The sequence below is a fragment of the Dermatophagoides pteronyssinus genome, unplaced genomic scaffold (genome assembly GCF_027571235.1).
Source record: "Dermatophagoides pteronyssinus isolate colony J.1.1.1.1 unplaced genomic scaffold, Derpt_VIB-CSIC_2022.12 sq0032, whole genome shotgun sequence".
Taxonomy (NCBI): domain Eukaryota; kingdom Metazoa; phylum Arthropoda; class Arachnida; order Sarcoptiformes; family Pyroglyphidae; genus Dermatophagoides; species Dermatophagoides pteronyssinus.
This window is the reverse complement of record NW_027461556.1, coordinates 215,538-236,061: the sequence shown is the minus strand read 5'-3', so window position 1 is coordinate 236,061 and position 20,524 is coordinate 215,538. Positions and strand designations below refer to the sequence as shown.

The 20,524-nt window shown below is 29.6% G+C and overlaps 4 protein-coding genes and 2 long non-coding RNA genes across 9 annotated transcripts; 4 read left to right on the top strand and 2 right to left on the bottom strand.

Moving 5' to 3' along the window:
* Positions 1-2,658: 2,658 nt before the first annotated feature.
* On the top strand, positions 2,659-4,713 carry LOC142645955 (uncharacterized). 2 transcript variants are annotated; one of them, XR_012846971.1, is made up of 5 exons: positions 2,659-3,291; positions 3,414-3,496; positions 3,563-3,759; positions 3,829-4,008; positions 4,076-4,713. It is a non-coding gene; the product is annotated as an uncharacterized LOC142645955 (long non-coding RNA). The 2 variants fall into 2 exon arrangements; XR_012846970.1 differs by having other exon boundaries at positions 3,414-3,759.
* Positions 4,714-4,866: 153 nt separating this feature from the next.
* Positions 4,867-6,977, bottom strand: Hmgs (hydroxymethylglutaryl-CoA synthase). Of its 2 annotated transcripts, XM_027350053.2 has the most exons (4): positions 6,247-6,973; positions 5,737-6,142; positions 5,500-5,670; positions 4,867-5,434 (listed from the first exon to the last, which is right to left on the bottom strand). In XM_027350053.2, exons 1-4 carry the CDS (start codon positions 6,794-6,796, stop codon positions 5,110-5,112), a joined length of 1,452 nt encoding a protein of 483 aa, XP_027205854.2. In that variant the 5' UTR covers positions 6,797-6,973; the 3' UTR covers positions 4,867-5,109. The 2 variants fall into 2 exon arrangements, with proteins under 2 accessions (XP_027205854.2, XP_075679710.1); XM_075823595.1 differs by having other exon boundaries at positions 5,500-6,142; positions 6,247-6,977.
* Positions 6,978-9,214: 2,237 nt separating this feature from the next.
* Positions 9,215-11,249, top strand: CCT8 (chaperonin containing TCP1 subunit 8). The gene is made up of 2 exons (XM_027350016.2): positions 9,215-9,665; positions 9,735-11,249. Exons 1-2 carry the CDS (start codon positions 9,378-9,380, stop codon positions 11,088-11,090), a joined length of 1,644 nt encoding a protein of 547 aa, XP_027205817.1. The 5' UTR covers positions 9,215-9,377; the 3' UTR covers positions 11,091-11,249.
* Positions 11,250-11,508: 259 nt separating this feature from the next.
* Positions 11,509-14,539, top strand: ALiX (programmed cell death 6-interacting protein-like protein AliX). The gene is made up of 3 exons (XM_027349931.2): positions 11,509-11,874; positions 11,949-14,089; positions 14,153-14,539. Exons 1-3 carry the CDS (start codon positions 11,672-11,674, stop codon positions 14,245-14,247), a joined length of 2,439 nt encoding a protein of 812 aa, XP_027205732.2. The 5' UTR covers positions 11,509-11,671; the 3' UTR covers positions 14,248-14,539.
* Positions 14,250-20,311, bottom strand: LOC113799398 (galactosylgalactosylxylosylprotein 3-beta-glucuronosyltransferase 2-like). Of its 2 annotated transcripts, XM_075823597.1 has the most exons (5): positions 19,879-20,307; positions 17,482-17,840; positions 15,660-16,149; positions 15,046-15,556; positions 14,250-14,945 (listed from the first exon to the last, which is right to left on the bottom strand). In XM_075823597.1, the coding sequence occupies exons 2-5, from the start codon at positions 17,681-17,683 to the stop codon at positions 14,820-14,822; spliced, it is 1,329 nt and encodes a 442-aa protein (XP_075679712.1). In that variant the 5' UTR covers positions 17,684-17,840; positions 19,879-20,307; the 3' UTR covers positions 14,250-14,819. The 2 variants fall into 2 exon arrangements, with proteins under 2 accessions (XP_075679712.1, XP_075679713.1); XM_075823598.1 differs by lacking the exon at positions 17,482-17,840 and having other exon boundaries at positions 19,879-20,311.
* On the top strand, positions 17,838-20,095 carry LOC142645956 (uncharacterized). Its single transcript, XR_012846972.1, has 3 exons — positions 17,838-18,250; positions 18,309-19,082; positions 19,388-20,095. It is a non-coding gene; the product is annotated as an uncharacterized LOC142645956 (long non-coding RNA).
* Positions 20,312-20,524: the final 213 nt, after the last annotated feature.

The window sequence follows — 20,524 nt, the reverse complement described above, 5'->3', positions numbered from 1 at the left end:
ATAAATTTGTATTTACCCATTTTGTTTGGCTAAAAATGACAATAATAAAGATGTTTGGTTTGTTTGAGTTCGTATTTGTTTGGCCAATTTTCTCGATTTTCATTGATATCGAAATCAAATCAGTCAACAATTGGATAATAATAGAGAGATTTAGACAAAGAGAAGGACAAAATACTTATTGAACCGAATAAGCTTATTTGATTCAAATTTTTTTTTCTGGTTTTTTTTTGTTCAACAGAAATTTTTTCTTTTTTTTTCAAAGAACAAATGGGGTAAAAATAGTCACATGAATGAGATTATACACCTTATTGTCAAGAAAACAAAGAAACCAAAGATGAATGTCGGCTATTTCTACACAAAACAAGAAGAAAGAAGAAAAGATTCAATCGAATTGAAATAATCTAATGACAATGACTTTATCTTGTCCTTGTGTGTCCAGCTAGAAGAGGAAAAAATTAGCCATTCTTTTTTTTGAAAAGAAACCATCGTCGATGATAATGATGATCAGACAAAACAAAACGAAAATCAATTCAATTTGAATTTGAATCGAAACTTTCTTTCTTTTTGATTATTCAAATAAAGATATTAAATCAATGAATGAATGAAAAATATGAAATGAAAATTGGTTGATCAAAATCAATTTTCGTGCAAACCCAATGTGGTTTTTTCCATTTTTTTGTTCCCGATCAAACAAAATGAATCTGCAGACAACAATTTTCGAAAGATTTATTCAACTAATTGAATAATGTGCTGGGTTAGGTTGGAAACGAAACAAAACACGATGGCGTCGCTATCAATCAATCAATCGATCAATTTAGTTTCGATGAAAATTAAGGAAGCCAAAAATATGGATGCAATAAACAAACAAACAAAATTGAATCCGTGATGAATTCACAAAGACAAAAACGAAAAATGTCAGAATTTTAACAAAATTATCAAAAAAAAACAAACAATTTTTTCTTCTTCTGAACAATAATGATTTGTCATTATTTTGTAGTTTTTTCTTCTCGGTTTTTCTCGCACAAATATGATGATGATTATTGATTCGAATGTTTTCGAATGTTGTTGTTGTTGTTGTTCAGGATATGCAAATGTTGAACAATTTTTTTTCGAAACTGATAATAATGATGATGATGGTTACTGCAAATAATAGCAAAAACCAACCAAAATCGAAAATTGATAATAATAATTTTCGATTTGGTTCAATAAAATTGATTATCTCTGTCATTGTTTGTGTACAATCAATCTTTTTGATCTTATTTTCTGTGTTTTTATTGTGTACATGCCAGACATTTATTGTTTTGTTGGGATTTTGATCTTCTTATTCCTATTCTTCTTCGATGACTATTGATGATGATGATGGTGACGACAGGTATATTAACATAAAAATTTCATTTAAAAAAAACAAAATTTTAATAACAATAAAAAAGAAGAAGAATTTACAAAAATGACAGAAATATAATATTTGACAACAGAAACACACACAAACCGCGAGAGAGTGGAAATAGCCGAATATAACATTTAATAGAATTTCCAGAATGACATTCGCATGAATTCTGTTGTGTATGTATGTAATTTTGGAACGTAATTTATTAACGGACCAAAAATATCAAATACAGATCAAACACAGAAAAAAAGAATGAGAGAAAATCAAATCAAAATATTTATCTTTACGGTTGTCATTTATAGACACCCATACCAATAATTGTTATTATCATCGTTTTTCTTGGTGTGCGTTAGTGTTAAATAATAATAATAACCAAATCTAATTGAAACCAACGCGCGCGAGAACAAATCCCGAAAAAAAACAGAAATTCGTATTCAATTTTCGGGGAACAAAAGAGAATCGATGAGGATGAGAAACAATATGATCCATAAATTCATTCAACCAAATGATGATGATCATCATCATAGAAACAAAATTGAAAACAAAAAAAAAAATTCAACATTTTGATTCGATTTCGATTTGAAAATCAGTGAAAATGATGATGAGGATGATGAGGGAGGAAGGAAGGCGAAAAAAACATGTTTTTGATATGTCATTGTTTGATTTTTTCTTGTTTTGTTTTGTTATTCACATCACATCATCCAATCATCAAATCATCAATGTGTGTGTTTGAGTGTCAACGATTATCATCATTCGAATAAGTCTATTACCTTCATTCAGAATGGTCCCGAATTTTCTTTCAAATCGATATGATCTGATTGAAAAACAAAACAGAAAAAAACATTGTTAAACTGCTGCTGCTATTGTTGTTTGGGTAGAAGAATAAAATATTTCACAAACAAACAAACAAACAACAACCAGAAAAAAAAGAGTCAATTATTAACGGATGGTTGGATCGACCATCGTTAGTTTAGGTTTGCTTCAATTGATTTGAATTACATTTTTTTTCAATTTTTGTTTGGTTGATGTAATAGAGTTATTGGTGTTTTCGACAAAAACATTCAAAATTGAATGTTTGTCTCAAATAATAATAATCTTTTTTTTTAAACCGAAACTCAACTCGACGACAGTCTTGATGAATATTTGAAATTTGTCGAATGCAACAAATGATAATTGATATCAATGAGAAAAATAAACAGAAGAAAGTGATGAACGTAATCAAAATCAATCAAAATAATCGATAGTTGACAATCGATATTTTGGAAAATACTTTTTAACAGGTTCGCTACCAGCGACGCATATGTGCGTCGTTTTAGTTCTTTATTTTGAACCCGACGACGCAAATATGCGTCGTTTTTGTATTTACATTTAAGCAAATATGCTTGGTTTTAGTATTAACATTTGATCGAATTTGCGTCGTTTTTGTTTTTACATTAGATCGAATATGCTTGGTTTTAGTATTCACATTTGATCAAATTTGCGTCGTTTTTGTTTTTACATTAGATCGAATATGCTTGGTTTTTGTATTCACATTTGATCAAATTTGCGTCGTTTTTGTTTTTACATTTGATCGAATATGCTTGGTTTTTGTATTCACATTTGATCAAATTTGCGTCGTTTTTGTTTTTACATAAATGCAAATACTCGTCGTTTAAGATTTTACATTTATTTATCAATTAGATTTTTTCAAATTTCTTATATAATTACTTTTACAAATATGCGTTGGTTTTAAAATCATTGCCATTCAAAGTTCTATTATAAAAAATTCCATGGGCTGTGGTTAAAGATTTGTTTCTCAAGCGCTGGTAGCGAACGAGTTAACTTATTTCATGCTAAATATACTTTTGAAGAGAGGTGTTTTGCTTTCAGAAAAATTGAATTTTTCAACTTCAAATTGGTCAATGGTGATTATTATTGAATAATGATTGTTGCTAATCATTGAAGCGATAATAAAGTTTACGTTTTTTTTGTTTTCTTTATGAAAAAATTTTGACCAAAAAAATTTCTTAACATTTTTTTTCAAAAGGACTTATTATATTTGGGTGCCAAACACACACACACTTTTATCATCTCAAAGTGATTTTCCAACAAAAACATTGATCCATATAAGTAACTTATTGTATTTGTCAAAAGTAAAGAGAAAGAAATTCCAATTTTCAATGAAATAATCTTTAGAAATATTCTACGAATGTTTATTTTTGGTCACATATTCGATTCAACAAAAACAACAACAAAGAACAAAGGTTGAAAATCATCAAACTCAATAATGAGCATCGAATGAATGGATCCTTTGACCAGTGTATACTCAAGTATGTCGATTGGATTGAAATAGAAAAAAAGAATGGAAATGGAATAAGAATGGAAACGAGAAAGTAAGTATATACTTCATAAACAAACGATTATTATTTGAAATTTATTTTTTTCCAAATTGATATCAATAGCCAGAAAAAAAACCATTATAATAATAAAAATTACAATCAAAATGTTTTGGGTGTTTGAAAAAGTTCAAAAGTTATTAAAACATATTATTATTAACTGATTAGCCGAATAAGTGGTGCACATAAATCATAATTGTTGTTGTTCGTTCGTTCGTTCAACGTTAAATCATCGATGATGATTAGGTTGGTTATTATTATTATTCCAATCACATTAATAGAAATGATTAACTGAAATTTATTTTTTATCAAGTGGTCATCAATGTCAATTTAGTAGTTTGGGTGACATGAACGAAAAGAAATGTGCTTTTCAAGCCTATCCAATTGCAGATCAATGAACACAAACGACAAATCAAAGTTACTTAATTTTCGAAAATTTGAAAACAGAAAAAAAGAGAAATCAAAAATTTAAATTCAAAATCGGAAAAAAACGACACTTGAAAATAATGTTGTTTTTCGTTTTTCGATTGGGGAAAACGATATTCAAATCAAGACCATTAAGTTGAATTCAAACAAAACAGGACCCAAATAATAATAATAAAGATGTATTATCAATATGGAAAAAAAGGCCATTGGCTATTCATTTCATTTGTTGATCGATCAATTTTGTTTAGACAGAAACAAATATTTGGCTATAATATTTCACAGAATTTGTTGTTTACAGTGAATATTTAAAAAAATGTTATCGAACCGTATGGATTTTCAACAACAACAACAAAAAACTTGTGAAAAACAAATATAATACTTGTACGTGTTGTGTATTCGTATTTTTCAAACGAAAAACAAACGAAGAATCAGCAAACGATCAGCTCTTCAACAAGCAAATAAATAAACAGTTTTTTTTCCAAACGATTTTCGCATGAGATTTGAACAAATATTGATTTTTTTTTTTAATTTTTAATATTGATTTCAGTAAATATATTTCTTTTAAAAATAATAATTAATGTAAAAAATAAAATAGATTTTTTTTAAGTAAAAAATAAAATCAAATACAATCAGGCTCAACACTTGCACAAAAAGAAGACAACAGAAACACATTTTGAATGATGATATAGAAATTAATTTACTAATAATAACTTTGAATGGGATGTATTGATTAGGGGGAGAAATTTAAATTATCCATTGTGTAATCATTATATATTGAATCGATTTTTTGTTTTCTCTAAACATTAGCCAAAAGTAATGTGTGTGTGTGTGTGTTTTTCCAATATTAATTATGATCGATTCCTAATCGAATCCATTTTCATCACATAAATTTTTTGTTGTTGTTGTTGTTCTAAGATTGTTTTAAGCTTTTGAATACTTTCGGTGATATTTTTGATTAATTTCGGTAATATAATAAGTACCGGCCATCAATAATGATATATCACCAGTTGGTGCATATGGTGCAATATTATGTGTTTTTTCACGAAGATTTAATGTTTCTTCGAATTTTGCTGGTGGTACACGTCGACGTTGTTGTAAACGTGATTTTATATCGGCCAAACCATTCGATAATCGTGATAATATTGTCTTATCTTTGGTTATACGAGCGGAAAACATTGATGCAGCCAAACCAGAACCATAGGAAAATAGCAAAAGATGTTTGTCAATTTGATTTTCGACTGAATCACTGAATGATGATTAGCATAAAAATAAGAATTCAAACAATTCACATTTGATTATTATGGATAATACCTGATAAGATAGGAAATAAGACAGGCATAAAGTGATGCCGTATACATGTTACCAATTTCACGAGCCAACAATAAACTTGGATCAGTTTGTTTCGAAAAATTTTCCGAACTCAATGTAAGCAATAGTTTTTCCATTTCTCGATCATTATACGAATCTTCCAGTTTAATATTCCTACAAAAAAAAATTCGGAAAAATATAAGTCTTGATTTGATACAAATTATAAATAACATTACAAACCTATATTTTTCTAATTTTGAATCGAATCGACTTGGATCATTTGCTTGCAAACGTAAATTGTTAAGCAAATGCATACGTGCAACAGATTTTTGTACTAATTTACAATAAGGAGCATGAAAAATAACCGCATCAAAATGGCTCAAATCAATCATCGATTGTTCTGAATGATCATGGTTTAACAATTCTTCTCGATTACGATTAGCCTTATCGAAATATAAATTAAAACATTGATCCAATGCTTGTAAATAACATTGATTTGATAATGGGCCATCAACGTATGGATATTCAGAAGAGAGATCTGGCTTATAAAAATCATAAACATTTGCCATATAAGTGGAACGAACTTTACGATCCAAAATTATGGCTGAATTCGGCCCGATCAACATAGCGACAGCACCACATCCTCCTATTATTGTTAATTTGCATTTACAAAAAAAAAAAAAAAAAAACAAATATAATCAAAAATCAAAAATTCATTAATATCATTCAAAAAAAAAAAAAAAAACTAACCAGTAGGTCTAGCGGCACCACTAGCATAGACAGCAATATCTGCTGCAACAACCAATGCATAACGGCCATCCCAATTACTTGATTCAATCCAATCAATTGCATGAAACAATGAAGCCGTTCCACCATAACAAGCATTTGTAGCATGAATACCTTCAATATCGGTATTTCCACTATCTTTGAACAGATCCATCAAAACAGTTTTGATACTTTTTGATTTGTCAATAATTGTTTCAGTACCGATCATAAGAAAACCAATATCAGCCGGAGAAATTTTATATTTTTTCAATAAACTTTCCGTTACAGTCAAACAAATTGATGAAATATCTTCACGATCATCGGTAAAACCCATTTTAAGTTGTCCCAAACCGATCGTATATTTACCTTTTGATACACCATTAAATTCTTCTAAATCAGTTTGATCAACATATGATGATGGAAAATAAATATCCATTGCAATGATGCCAACATTTTCCGGCCATTTACTGCCATTTCGAGCTGATGGTGTTGTTGTTGATGATGATGATCCATTTTGAATTTGATTCACGGGCATTTCGATTCGATAATTAAGATATATTATTTATATTTTATAAGCGGAAAAAATTTCCAATAAATGAAGTTCAATGTCGAAAGAAAAAAAAAATCTCACACAAAAAAAAATTTGGATGATATAAAACTCTATTGAAAATGGATTTTAAAAGAGAGAAAGAGGGGAAGAGAGAAAAAAAATTATAATTATTTCAATCACTGAACACAGTATTTATACAATCAAAATTCGTTTGAATTGAATTGAAAAAATTCATTTCATTTGTTTCTATGGAATTTTTTTTTCTTATTCATTTTTTTTTCAATTCAAAAGAAAAAAAACCAAAGATAATCTTCATTAATCGATCAAATAGATCGTTTCGACTACATTAAAATCATCACCGCTCGTGTTTGAAATGTACTAAATGAGAAAAAAAAAGAAAATCACAACCAGAGTCAGACTTGATTATCACATCATCATCATCATGATCTCATTAATTGAAATAAGTTGACTATAGTAAAGAAAAAAACCTTCATAGGTAAGTGTGTAGTGTAGTAGTGATGTTTGATGATATAATTTTTTTTTTTGGTCTTCAACCTTACACCAACATTATTACCATCAATCTGATAACAATTATTATTTGAAAACAAACAAACAAACAAACAAACAACAAAAAACAGAAAACAAAACACGTACACAAAAAAAAACAAACAAACAACAATGGCCAAATCAATCTGATGATGACATTTAAGTTTTTTTTTTTTTACAAAACAGGATATAGATTTTTCGTTCTTCCAAAAACAAGATGATTTGGCTGATGGTAATGATTTCATTAATTTAAAAAAAAAATCTTTAAAATAAATTTTCCATCATAAACTGGTGAACGTTATTGTGTGAAATGTGATTAATTTAAAAAAAAAAAACATTTTTCCTTGTTGGTTAACATTCGTTATTCGTTATTAGTAGAAAAAAAACAAGTGCACGGTGCAACTATTTTATTTTTTTTTCGAGAGAAAAAAATCCAAATCCAAATATAAAGAGAAAAGATGGAAAAGAGAGATTTTCAACCATTTTTTTTGGTTGGTGGATATACCTTGTTGGTTTTGTTTCTCAACAAACTCAATTTCTCTTTAGTTAGTTGGTTTTACCGGCAACAAATACGAAGAAAAAACCCGATTTTAAGCAAGAGAGAGATGTTCACACACATACAAATAACCATTTTTTTTTCTCTTCTGAATGTCTTTTTTTTTCTGGGAACGTTCAATGATAATGATGATGATGGTAATCGGACGATCTTTTCGTTAAAAAGAAAAAAAAATTTCGTAAATAGCATCATCATATAATAATTTAGAAATGCAATGAATTTTTCTTTTTTTTTCATTGAATGAGCCCAAAAGGCAAGATAATCAAATAAAGAAGAAAAGTCGGTCGCTTGCTTAGGTCATATGATGATGATGATGATGATGGTCAAACTAGATTTTTTTCGTTTTTTTTATTTATCGAAAATTTTTCGGTTATTAAAGACGTGGACACATAGTAACTGATGACAGAAGAAAGAGAGAACCTGTTCTTTTTCTTTCTTCTATGCACCAAGTATAATCAGATCATCATATAGACAACAACAACAACAACAACAACAAAAAACCGAAACATCAAACAAACAAACAAAATGATGCGACTATTGCCTGTTGCTGCAAAATGTGAATAATAATAAAGAACATTCGAGAGATTTATGCATCTCCCATTTGGTTTTTTTTTGTTCTAAGTTGATTGTTGACCATTTGAATAGAAAGAAAAAATTGGTTGACATTTTTTTAAAATGTTGATGTTTTATTTACATTTTTAATTTAATCAATTCACAAGATATACACACACAAGCGGAAGACATTGAGCTTGGGCTGGACTTTATAATTTTTTTTTTCATTTGAATAAATAGTATTTACAAACGAAAAATAAACAACAACAAAAAAATTGACTTACCAGAAATTGTTTTTTGTTTTACTTTTCTTTATTTTGAAACATAGAAAAAAGAAATCAACTATAATATCAGCTATGATTGATGAATATCATAAAAATGATGGTCATAATTATCATCATTATTATGATAGTTGTATCGGCATAATTATTGCTGTTGTTGACAATTGATATGATTGGAATAATCAAAAAAAAATTCAAATAACAAAAACTAATTTTGAAACAAATTTTGACTAGGGTGAAGATTCTGGTTTTTTCGGTTAAATTCAATCACCGGTTTCAATCTTAAGATTCTACACCGAAATTCGAATGTTTTTTTGTTGATTCGAATGTTTTTTAATGATGTCACAACAATATCAGGTTTTGACGATATAATCCCATCCCAAACAGCCGATTTTTTCATAATAATAAAAACATGCGACACGACATTTATGAATTGTTCTCGAATCTTTTTTCTTTTCTTTTTTTTTGCCATGCTGTTTCACTTGCAACAAACAAAAGACCAGGCGTGTTTTTAATTTGAAAAATCAAAATCTTTTCGTCAACATTTTAACCATTCATTCATTCATTTCTTTGATCTGTCAGTGATATTTTTTTTTTGTTGAAAACGTTGATAAAAAACAATCATTAAAAAATGGCAATGTCAGTTCCAAGAGCACCCGGCTTTATGTCGATGATGAAAGAAGGTAGCCGTTATTATGCCGGTGTTGAAGAATCTTGTTTACGTAATATTGAAGCATGTACCGAATTTGCTCAAACATTTAAATCATCATATGGACCACGTGGTTTAAATAAAATGATTATTAATCATTTGGAAAAATTATTTGTTACATCAGATGCTGGTACTATAATGAGTGAATTGGATGTTAATCATCCAGCTGCCAAACTTATGGTTCAAGCTTCACAAATCATGGAACATGAGGTATGATTATAAATTTTTTATTTGTGTGTTTTGTTTTGAATTATCTAAATTATTATCACCCTTTTTTAGGTTGGTGATGGAACCAATTTTGTTATTCTTTTAGCTGGAGCTTTATTGGGAAATTCCGAAGAATTAATTCGTTTAGGTTTGAAACCAACCGAAATAATCGATGGTTATAATATGGCTTCGCAGAAAATTCTTGAAGAATTTCTACCTACCGTTGTTGTTGATGAAGTTAAAGATGTTACCAATGTTTCAGAAATACGAAAACCAATTCGTACTTCATTGATGAGTAAACAATATGGTAATGAAGATTTTCTTGCTGATTTAGTTATCAAAGCTGCTCTTTCTGTTTATGATCGACAAAGTGGTCATTTTAATGTTGATAATGTTCGTGTATGTAAAATTCTTGGTTCAGGTATTGAAAGTTCACAAGTAATCAATGGAATGATATTTAAAAAAGCAGTCGAAGGTGATGTTACAAGTGTAAAAGATGCCAAAGTTGTTTGCTATACATGTCCTGTCGATGTACAGGCAACCGAAACCAAAGGAACTGTTTTAATTAAAACAGCTGAAGAATTGAAAAATTTTAGCAAAGGTGAAGAAAATGTTCTTGAAGCACAGATTAAAGCTATTGCCGATTCCGGTGCAAAGATTATTGTTTCGGGTGGCAAATATGGTGATTTAGCATTGCATTATATAAACAAATTCGGTATGATGGCTGTTCGTTTGCATTCGAAATTTGATCTTCGTCGACTTTGTCAAACGGTAGGTGCTACAGCATTGACAAAATTGATTGCTCCAACATCTGAAGAACTTGGATCTATTGATGCTGCTTTTATCGATGAAATCGGTGGTACTAGTGTAGTTATTTTTGAACAAGATTCCAAATCAACAAGAATATCTACCGTTGTTGTTCGTGGTTCTACCGATAATCTAATGGATGATGTTGAACGTGCTTTAAACGATGGCCTTAATACATTCAAAGTACTTACACGTGATGGTCGATTAGTTGCTGGTGCTGGTGCATGTGAAATTGAATTGGCACGTAAAATTTCCGATTATGCTGAAACATTACCCGGATTAGAACAATATGCTGTAGGGAAATTTGCTGAAGCTTTACAAAGTCTACCGGTTGTTATTGCTCAGAATGGTGGTATCAATCAACAAGATATATTATCATTATTATTGTCATCACATCAAGAAGGTCGAAATACTGATGGTGTTGATATTGGTTCGGATTCAGCTGCTGTACAGAATAGTATAGACAATTTGATATTTGATTTGTATTTGACCAAATATTGGGGTATAAAATATGCATCACAAGTAACCAATACCATATTACAAGTGGATCAGATTATCTGTTCTAAACCGGCAGGTGGACCAAAACCACCACAACAACAAGGACATTGGGATCAAGATTAATGATGATCAAAATTCAATGATTGGATTGGATTGATTGCGAATGGATTTGCAAATTATAATATTATCTTCAAATGCTTATCTGCTTAAAATTTTTAAAACAAATATTGATTTTTGATTGATTTTTTTTCAAATAAAATATATGAAATTATTCGAAATTGATTTTAATGCCATCTTGTGTGTTTGAAAAGAAAAATCTGATAATTCGTACCCGATGATTCGATTATCATCATCATTGACACTCCCCGAATCATTGAATAGTAGCTCCATCTATTTTACATTTGTTTTTTTATCCTGCCTATTGCATCTGCAGATCATGATCAGTTGATTTGTTTTTTATTATTGCTGCTCATTTTCTTTTTTTTGCTTTTTAGTAATTTTAAACGACTATACAAAAATCAAGCAAGCAAGTTGTTGTTGTTGTTGTCATTGGTTGATAAATAATAATCATTTGATTGTTAACTGTTGTTTAAACTTGATTGTATCGTCAAACGTCATATATTGTTCCTTGAATCTTGTTTTTTTTTGTCATTGTATCCAAACAAATCAGACTATTCGAGTCTGAATCATCATTCAATTCAATTATGGAATATCTTTTATCAATACCATTGAAAAAAACCTACGAAGTTGATTTGGTCAAATATTTAAAGGTGTCAATCACTGCTCAATATGGTAATGTTGATGAAAAATCCAAAGATAATCTTGAAGTTTTGAATCGTATGCGTAACAATGCTACATCACGTAACATTGAATCAAGTCAAGAAACTAGTTTGGAAATTATTGAAAAGTGAGTCATCAATTTATTCAATATGATTCAAAAAACATTTTGACTAATTAATTTTACTAATAATTATCCCATAGATATTATGATCAATTGGTTTTATTGCATAACAAACTACCACAAGCAAACATTCCATTTAAATGGAAAGATGCATTCGAAAAAGGTGGTATCTTTTCATCGTCCTCAATGACCGTATCAAATTTAAGTTTTGAAAAAGTTTGCATCATGTTTAATATTGGTGCTTTGATGAGTACATTGGGTGCCTATTATTGTAAAGAAGGTGCATTCAATGATAATTCATTGAAACAGGCTATTAAACATTTTCAAGGTGCTGCTGGTATTTTTCAGGCTTTGAAACATACAACATCATCATCATCTGATGGTAATGAGCTTACATTCGACCTACAAACAGAAGTGTTGAACATGTTACAACATATGATGTTGGCACAAGCTCAAGAAGCATTCTTTTTTAAAGCATACAATGATGGTATGAAAGAAAGTTCTATAGCAAGAATCGCTGCTCAATGTGTTGAATTTTATGGTGAAGTTGAAAAACAAATTCAATCGATAAATTTTAAAGATAAATCGTTTTTACCCGAATGGGTGGATATTTTTATTCAAAAACATAATGCCTATAAAGGTGTAGCCGAATATTATCAGGCTATGGTGGCTAAAGATAAAAAAGAATTTGGTGAACAAATTACTCGTTTGACAAAAGCATTGGAATTTCTTAAATCGGCCGAAACTCGTGTTGTAATTGGTATGGCTGAAAAATTCAAAGAAATTGTCAATAAAGCTACATTGGCATTGGAAGAAGTGAAACGTGATAATGATTTTATTTATCATGCACGAATACCGGATTATAAATCTTTACCAACAATTTCGAAAGCTTTGTTAGCCAAATGTACTGATATACCTAATCTGTTTTTTCCTAATGAAACTGATCTATTTACTAATTTGTTACCATTGGCTATGCATCAATCGATTTCACGTTTTGAAAATCGTAAACAAGAATTGGTTAATGGTGAAATTGCCCATTTGCGTGAAATGACACAAACATTGAGCGGAATTCTTGCATCGCTAAATTTACCTGCAGCCATTGAAGATACACAAGGTGTTGAAGTGCCAAAATCAATACAGGAAAAAGCAACAGCAATTCGACAGAAAGGTGGTATTGAAGAAATTGAACGTTTGATTAATGAATTACCAGATCTTTTGAAAAGAAATCGTGAAATATTGGATGAAATTGAACGATCGTTGAATGCTGAAGAGGAAAGTGATAGCAAATTACGTAGCCAATTTAAAGATAAATGGACCCGAACACAATCAAACAAATTGAATCAAACATGGCGTTCACATATTGCCAAATACCGAAGTATCATTGAAAAAGCTGTTGAAGCTGATAAAAAACTTAAAGGCAATTATGATATGAATATTGAAAAAATCCGTTTACTTTCAAGTCCATCCAATGCTTTGGCTTCAGCTATTCCTTCCAATCAATCTGGTGGTTCTTCGATCGATGATTCAGCTGTACAGGCATTACGACAATTAATGTTACAAGTAGATTCATTGAAACGTGAACGTGAATCGCTTGAAAATGATTTGAAAAACATTGAATTTGAAGAATTACGTAAACAATTTATGAGCTATTTGAATGTCAATGCTGGTGTGGATGAAACAACAGTTGCTGCTGAAGTGATTGGTAATGCATACAATGAACTTCAGAAAAAAGTTCGCCAAAGTAAAGAGAAACAGGAACGTTTAATAACGGAGATTCAAGAAGCCAATCAAAAATTTGTAGCTCAACGTGGTTCAAGTGGTTCAAAACGAGATCAATTTCTTAAGGATTGTGCTGCAGCTTATGAAGCTTATATGCAATTGTTATCGAATCTGAAAGAAGGCAATAAATTTTACAATGATCTTACCCAATTATTGGTCAATCTTCAAGGCAAAGTAAATGATTTTTGTTTTGCACGTAAAGCTGAACGTGAAGAATTGTGCAAAGATTTACAAAACGATATCGTATCCAAGCCAAATGATCCAATACCTAAGGCACCTGATTATCAAAAACCAGACAATAGCAGTAGCGGTAGTTCGTCATCCGCTCCTCCGGCAGCACCATATCCGCAATATAATCCATACCAGGCACCTGGATACAATTATTATCCACCACCACCATTGCCACAAGGATTCAATCCATTTGTTTTGCCACAACCACAAGGTAATTTAAATTTTTTGAAATTTTTTTTAAATCTAATCCTTATTTTGTTTAATTCAATGATAGCTGGAGCTTATTATCCACCTCCAAATTATCAATATCCACCACAAGGAGGTCATCCACAGCCAGGTTATCCATATCCACAACCACCACCATCATGATGATGATTCTGGATTCCATTTTCAACAATATTGATCGATTGTTTTTTTTTGGTGTGTGCCTTTTTGTTTTGCGATTTTTCAATCGCTCTTATTTTGATGTTCTAACAAAATTTTCTTCCGGTCAAATTTACTCATGAAATAAAAATATTGATATGATTGTTAATTGATTATAATTTTTAAAACTGACCATACACATACACAGATCTAACCGGCCCCATAAATAAACGAATTTTTATTTATTTTATAATTAAAAAAAAAAAATAGAAAAATAAAACTAGAATCGGAAATATTATTTACATATATGTTTATCGTTGGCACATCATTGATGTTATTTCTTTATAGTAAAAATTATATATTTAGGAATACAGGAACAACAAGATCCTTGATACACAAACACACACACACACACACATGAATGTGATCAAATAAAAAAAATAAATAAATATTGAAAATGTGATTTTGTTTCAAAAAAAAAATTGTTGATTTTTTTATATGTTGATGATCAAGGAATGGTAAAAAAAAGTGTATATCGAATTTCGACTGTGTGTGTATATTTTTGTGAATAAACCATATCAGGATTGTCCTAATTGATTAGCATATAGATCGGGTAAATTTGTTTCGGTATAATTTGTTACTTTTTTCATCAATGGCAATTTTGGTTGATCGGCAGGTTTTGTTTTCGTATGCCATACAAGTATCTATTTTTTTATTGGGGATTGAAAAAAAAATTGTGATAAATTATATGTCACTATAGTAGTAATTATTTATGATTATTATTATTATTAAAAGTATGTATACCTGTGTACAATTTTCAGCTTTCGGTTCCAATTGCCAAATTTGTACGCCAAGGCTTTTTAGAAAATAATCTTCCTCATAGCCAACTTTGTATGGCATTGTGGCTTTTTTTTGGTTTAGAAAAAATTGTAAATTAACAGCAAATCCGGCCATATCGACAGCAAATTTTCTTCGGCCAATGAATGGATCATGGAAACCAATTATTTTTCCAGATTTTCGACTAACAATCGGTGTTGAAAGGCCAAGTGTTGAAATCAATCCTACCGGAAACATTGAAACTATGTTTGTCGAACGAATTTCATCAAATAATCTAACATCATAGGCATTATCATCATCGGCAAAATATATGACACCTTTTTGTGTTGTATTCGAATAATTTTCACGAAGCCATTCGAATGCACGTAATCGATTCGATACACCACGTCCACTACGTTTGTCTAAATGTGTAGGCGGTCTTGGTCCAAGTAGATGAACATATGGAACATTTGATCGACGTAACAAATCTTCGACACTCCTGTTTAATAACAACAACAGCAACAAAAAAAAAGACAAAAATGATTCATTCATTCAACACCCACATTTTTAAAAATGTAACAACAACAAAAAATAAATCATACCTAGAACTATTATGAGCATCTTCGACTACAATCCAAAAAATATCCGGCACTAATTGAAGTGTTTGTGATAATCTTGTCATATCGGCCGCTTGTGTAGGTCGGGTATATGTTGGTGTTATTAAAAATATTATGATTCGTTCTGGATCGTGTACCGGTTGGCCAGGTATAAATGATATTGGACGATGTTGACTATTACTGTTATTATTCATATCACAGATACAATTTGTTTTTGAATCACTTGATGAAGACGACGGCGGTGGCGGTGGTGGTGGTCGTGGTAGTTGTCGAACAATCTCAATCCATGATGATGATAATTTTGATTGATTATTCAAACTTTCTCCTACATCATTATCATCATCATCACCACCATCATTAGAACTTGAATTTAAATCTCCTGAATGTAATGAATTGTCACCACCGCCGCCACCATTTCCACCTATACCATTAACAGCAGCAATATCATTCGTATCATTCGAATAATCAACAATACCTGTAAAAAAATGAAATGGGATTGAAATATAGTCAGTACATTTTAGTTGATTATTTCCTAATCAAAGTGAACAACAAAAGTAACGGAATATATTTCCTAATCATCATCAAGGACAATGTTTAATCATCAACAACAACAACAACAACAAAAATCATTTTCAAAAATGAATTATTCAGTTGAATAAAGGAGAAAAACAGTTTTGTTTTCGCACACAAGGTCCGATTATTTATATGAAATGAAAATGAAAACTACTAAAACAAAAAATAATAAAACATTAATCGGCCGAACAACTCCAAAATGTAGTCCAAATTTCCGCATTCGTAATAATAACAACAACAACAACAAAAAAAGGGCCAGGTCTATATAATAATCTGATGATAATGATTTCTAATCAAAGAAATGGACTACTAAAAGATTATTGATGATGATTGTGGAACAAGAAAAAAGAGAGAAAGAGAAAAAAAATCGGAACACAATGATCGACAATGTCATCATTCATTCATTCATCCATCATAATCATTTTCACAATCATCAATCGAATCAATCAAAAGAATGGATTGTTTAATAATTTTGACCGTGATCGATTTTCACTACTGATATTATTCACTTGATAATCTAACAAAATGGCCAAAAAAAAATTATATAACATGGTCGAAAAATTATCAAGTTCATGATTCGAAATTAAAGATTAATTTTTTTTGGATTTTTACGTTACTCTGGAAGCATCATATTTCAACAAAAAAAAAAAATCCTGTCAGATTTTTATCAAACTTATTCATTCCTGAAGGGTTAAAATTTACATTAAAATATTTTTGCATTCAAAAATAAAAAAAATCATATCATTTCATTCAAATCTAAATACACACAATGTTTTTTTTTCAACAACAACAAAAATGTCATTAGATTATAATCTATGTAAAGTGTATTGCCAATTGTATTCAGAAAAAAAAATTCCATGCTTCATTGGGAATTTGGCCTACAAAAAAAAAAGAAGAAAAAATTCACCTTTTTCACACACACACAATGAATGAAAAGATACAATGTGAAAACAACAACATCATCAGGTCAACACACACACACACACACAAAATCCAAGAAGATTTTCAATTCAGATCTCTCTCATCTTTTTGAAAATTATGTATCAGTAAAAATTGATAAAAACATTCATTCATTCATTAGATTAACGTTGTTGTTGCATATTGTCATATTTCATAAATCCCAGCAAAAAATCTTCAATATTGTGTAGGTGTGTGTGTGTGGATGGGAAAACTTTCTTCTTTTCAGTTTATCAGTTTCTCAGGTTTAATTTTTTTGAATTAAAATACAACTTACCGTCAGGATTATTATATAAAATGATAAAAAATATGAATGGTAATGTTAATAAAATTCCTAATGGCCATGATGATGATTTTTTATTATTATTGCTGTTGTGGTTAATGATTTTTGATGTTGTTGTTGTCGTCGTCGATGATGATGATGATGAATGAATATTTGGTAATTGTTGATATTGTTGATTTGATGTCATTTGCCACATGATCTATATATATTTTTACAGTTTTTTTGTTTCGTTTGTGTAGGCAGGGTAATTTTGATTTTGATGATGGCACGATGATGTAATCAAACAATGGCTTCGCGTTTTGCTTTTGATTTTTTCAGTTTGTTGATTAGGATTGAAATAGCCGAATTTGTTGCTAATTTTGAACAAAAAATTATCATTATTTCACATTGATTGATTGATAACAAATCAAAAGTCAAAATTCAAAAATAGACAATTATAATCAACAACAAAGAAGAAAGAAAGAAATGCTGCTATTCTTGTCACATGATAAAGATGATCAATAAAAAAATTGAAATTTTATCATTTCATTTTTCATTCATTTCAAAAGCTCAAACTTTTTAATAATAATAACCACATGCAAACACAAAATGATCCTTTTTTCTGTTATGACAGATTAGACTAATACAGTTCATAATTTTTCGTCTATAAATATTTTAACTAATCTTCGAAATCATCATGGTTTGCCTTGCCCTCTTTTTTTCTGCTTTTATCATCAACAACAAAGAATTGCATAAATGAAAAAGTTTTTTAAAAAGACTAACGGTATTGTCATTTGAAAATAAAATTTTTTATTATTATTATCGCTTTTATCATCCAAAAGATGCGAAGGAAAACAGAAAAATATATTCAATACCCTTGGCTAATTGGGGGTTAGATTTGACTGACAGCAACAATTTGGGCAATTTAAGGATTATGAATGGTGGTTTCACGAGATAAAAAAAACTTTATCAATTTTTTTTCGCACAAACATCACACTTTTATCAAAATTAACAGAAAGCTTAACAGATTTTCAACAACATAAAATTTCTCTTTAAAACTTTTTTTTTATATTGAAAAAAAATTGATAATTGATTTCAATGATGATAAGTTCCGGCTGTTTATTGCTTAGATGTTTTTTTTTCTATTTTCAAAAGAAACTGGAAACGAAAAACTGAACAATATGATCATCAATCAGTCGAAACTTCAATATTCAAGGTGGCTTGTCACTTTTTATTCACTCAATCCGATCGATTGATTCATTCAATTCAATAAAATTCATCGATTCATTCAGACACACATGATAGATAAAGAGAGAAACACACAAAATGTTATTTTGAGGGTTTTTTTAAAATCATCATTTTTGTACTAAAACACATCCGAAAATGAGAAAGAAGAAAAAATAGAAAAAGAATTACATTCATTGACTGATAAATAGCTAATAAAATGATCATTAAAAAGCCATAAAATTGCGAGGAAAAGAAGGCTTATAAATAATCCATAAGCCAAACTGCAATAAAGACGATCATCATCAAATGATAATCCAGGTATAATAATGAATTTCAACATTTTTGGATGTCATGATCATCATTGTCATCATCATCACGGTTAAGATAAGGTAAGGATAAAGGCATTATTTCATTATCATCATCATCATCATTTATTGTAAGGATGTGAATGTGCAAACGATTATCATTTCAATTAAATAAAAATGATAATTAAAACAAAACATTCGAACATTGTAATTGTAATTGAGCAGAAAATTGAACAAAACATTTCATTATTGCTTCAAAAAGAGAGAGAAAAAACAAAAAGTTTTTCAAAAGTTTAATTAAAATTAACAAAAATTTCATAATCAATTCTGATGAAATATATTTTTGATTGAATATTCAAACAAACCTTTTTTGATTTGTTTTTTTTCAGTTTGATGAATAACAACAAATGAGAAAAAAAATCGACGACTATTATTAAACACGACAAACAAAACAAAAACAAACGACAAACTAGCTAAATGGCTAAATAAACCGGATGACTGAAGATAACAACAAAAACATAAAGATCAAATGATCAAATGATGATAAAATTTCAACCTTTTTAAATGAAAAAAAAAATTTGAAAAACTAACTAACAAACCAAACTAAAACACCTAAATAAAATGCAACTACACGGATTTTGTTGCTGCTGTTAATGTTGTTGTTGTTGGCGGTGACAACAATCAAAATGTGACGGATGAGGAACAACAACAACTACCAGCCAACCAATTTTTTTCAGTTGTCGCCCAATATAGGTTGGAATCAACAACAACAAAAAAAACAACAATATCATCATCATGATTGAAAAAAAATGAATTTTGCACATGTACAGCAGCAAATACGACGACTAAAAAAGTAATCAGGATTAATAGAAAAACTTACCGAAGAAGAAGAAGATGATGAAAAAGCTAAATGAAAATGAAAAATTTGGATTTGGGATGATAAAACGCCCATATACAAAAAAACACCAATCCAATCCAATCCAATCCAAACACATTATTATTATGTGATTCTTGGTTGTTCTTGGCCACTATTTTCGTATTTCATTTTTCAATTGATTTTTGTTTTCACTTTCACTTGGTTGCGGTTGATTGATGAATTGAAAAACAATGAAATTGAAAAAAAATCGAATTTAAATCAAATTTAAATTAAATTCAATGTTGTTGCTCAATGTTGTTGTTAATCAATTCTTCTTTGTTGTTGAACGTTGATCATGATGATTATGGCCACATGGCAATAATAATGATAAAAACATTGTTGTTGATCTGGTTTTGGATGATAGAAAACAAACAAGAATAATCAAAAAAAAAGCTGTTCGTTTTTTTGTTTTTTTGAAATTCATCAATTCCCCACCACCACACAGTAGAGTTGTTGATATTCAAGAAGAACAAAAAAAAGTAGCAGCAACAAATATCAAGCCGAATTTTTGATCATTAAACAAAAAAAAAAATGGTCAGGAAATGTATTAGGCCTGTGTATTTGATGATGATGATGATTATGATGATAGTGGTGGTAGATGGTCAGATAT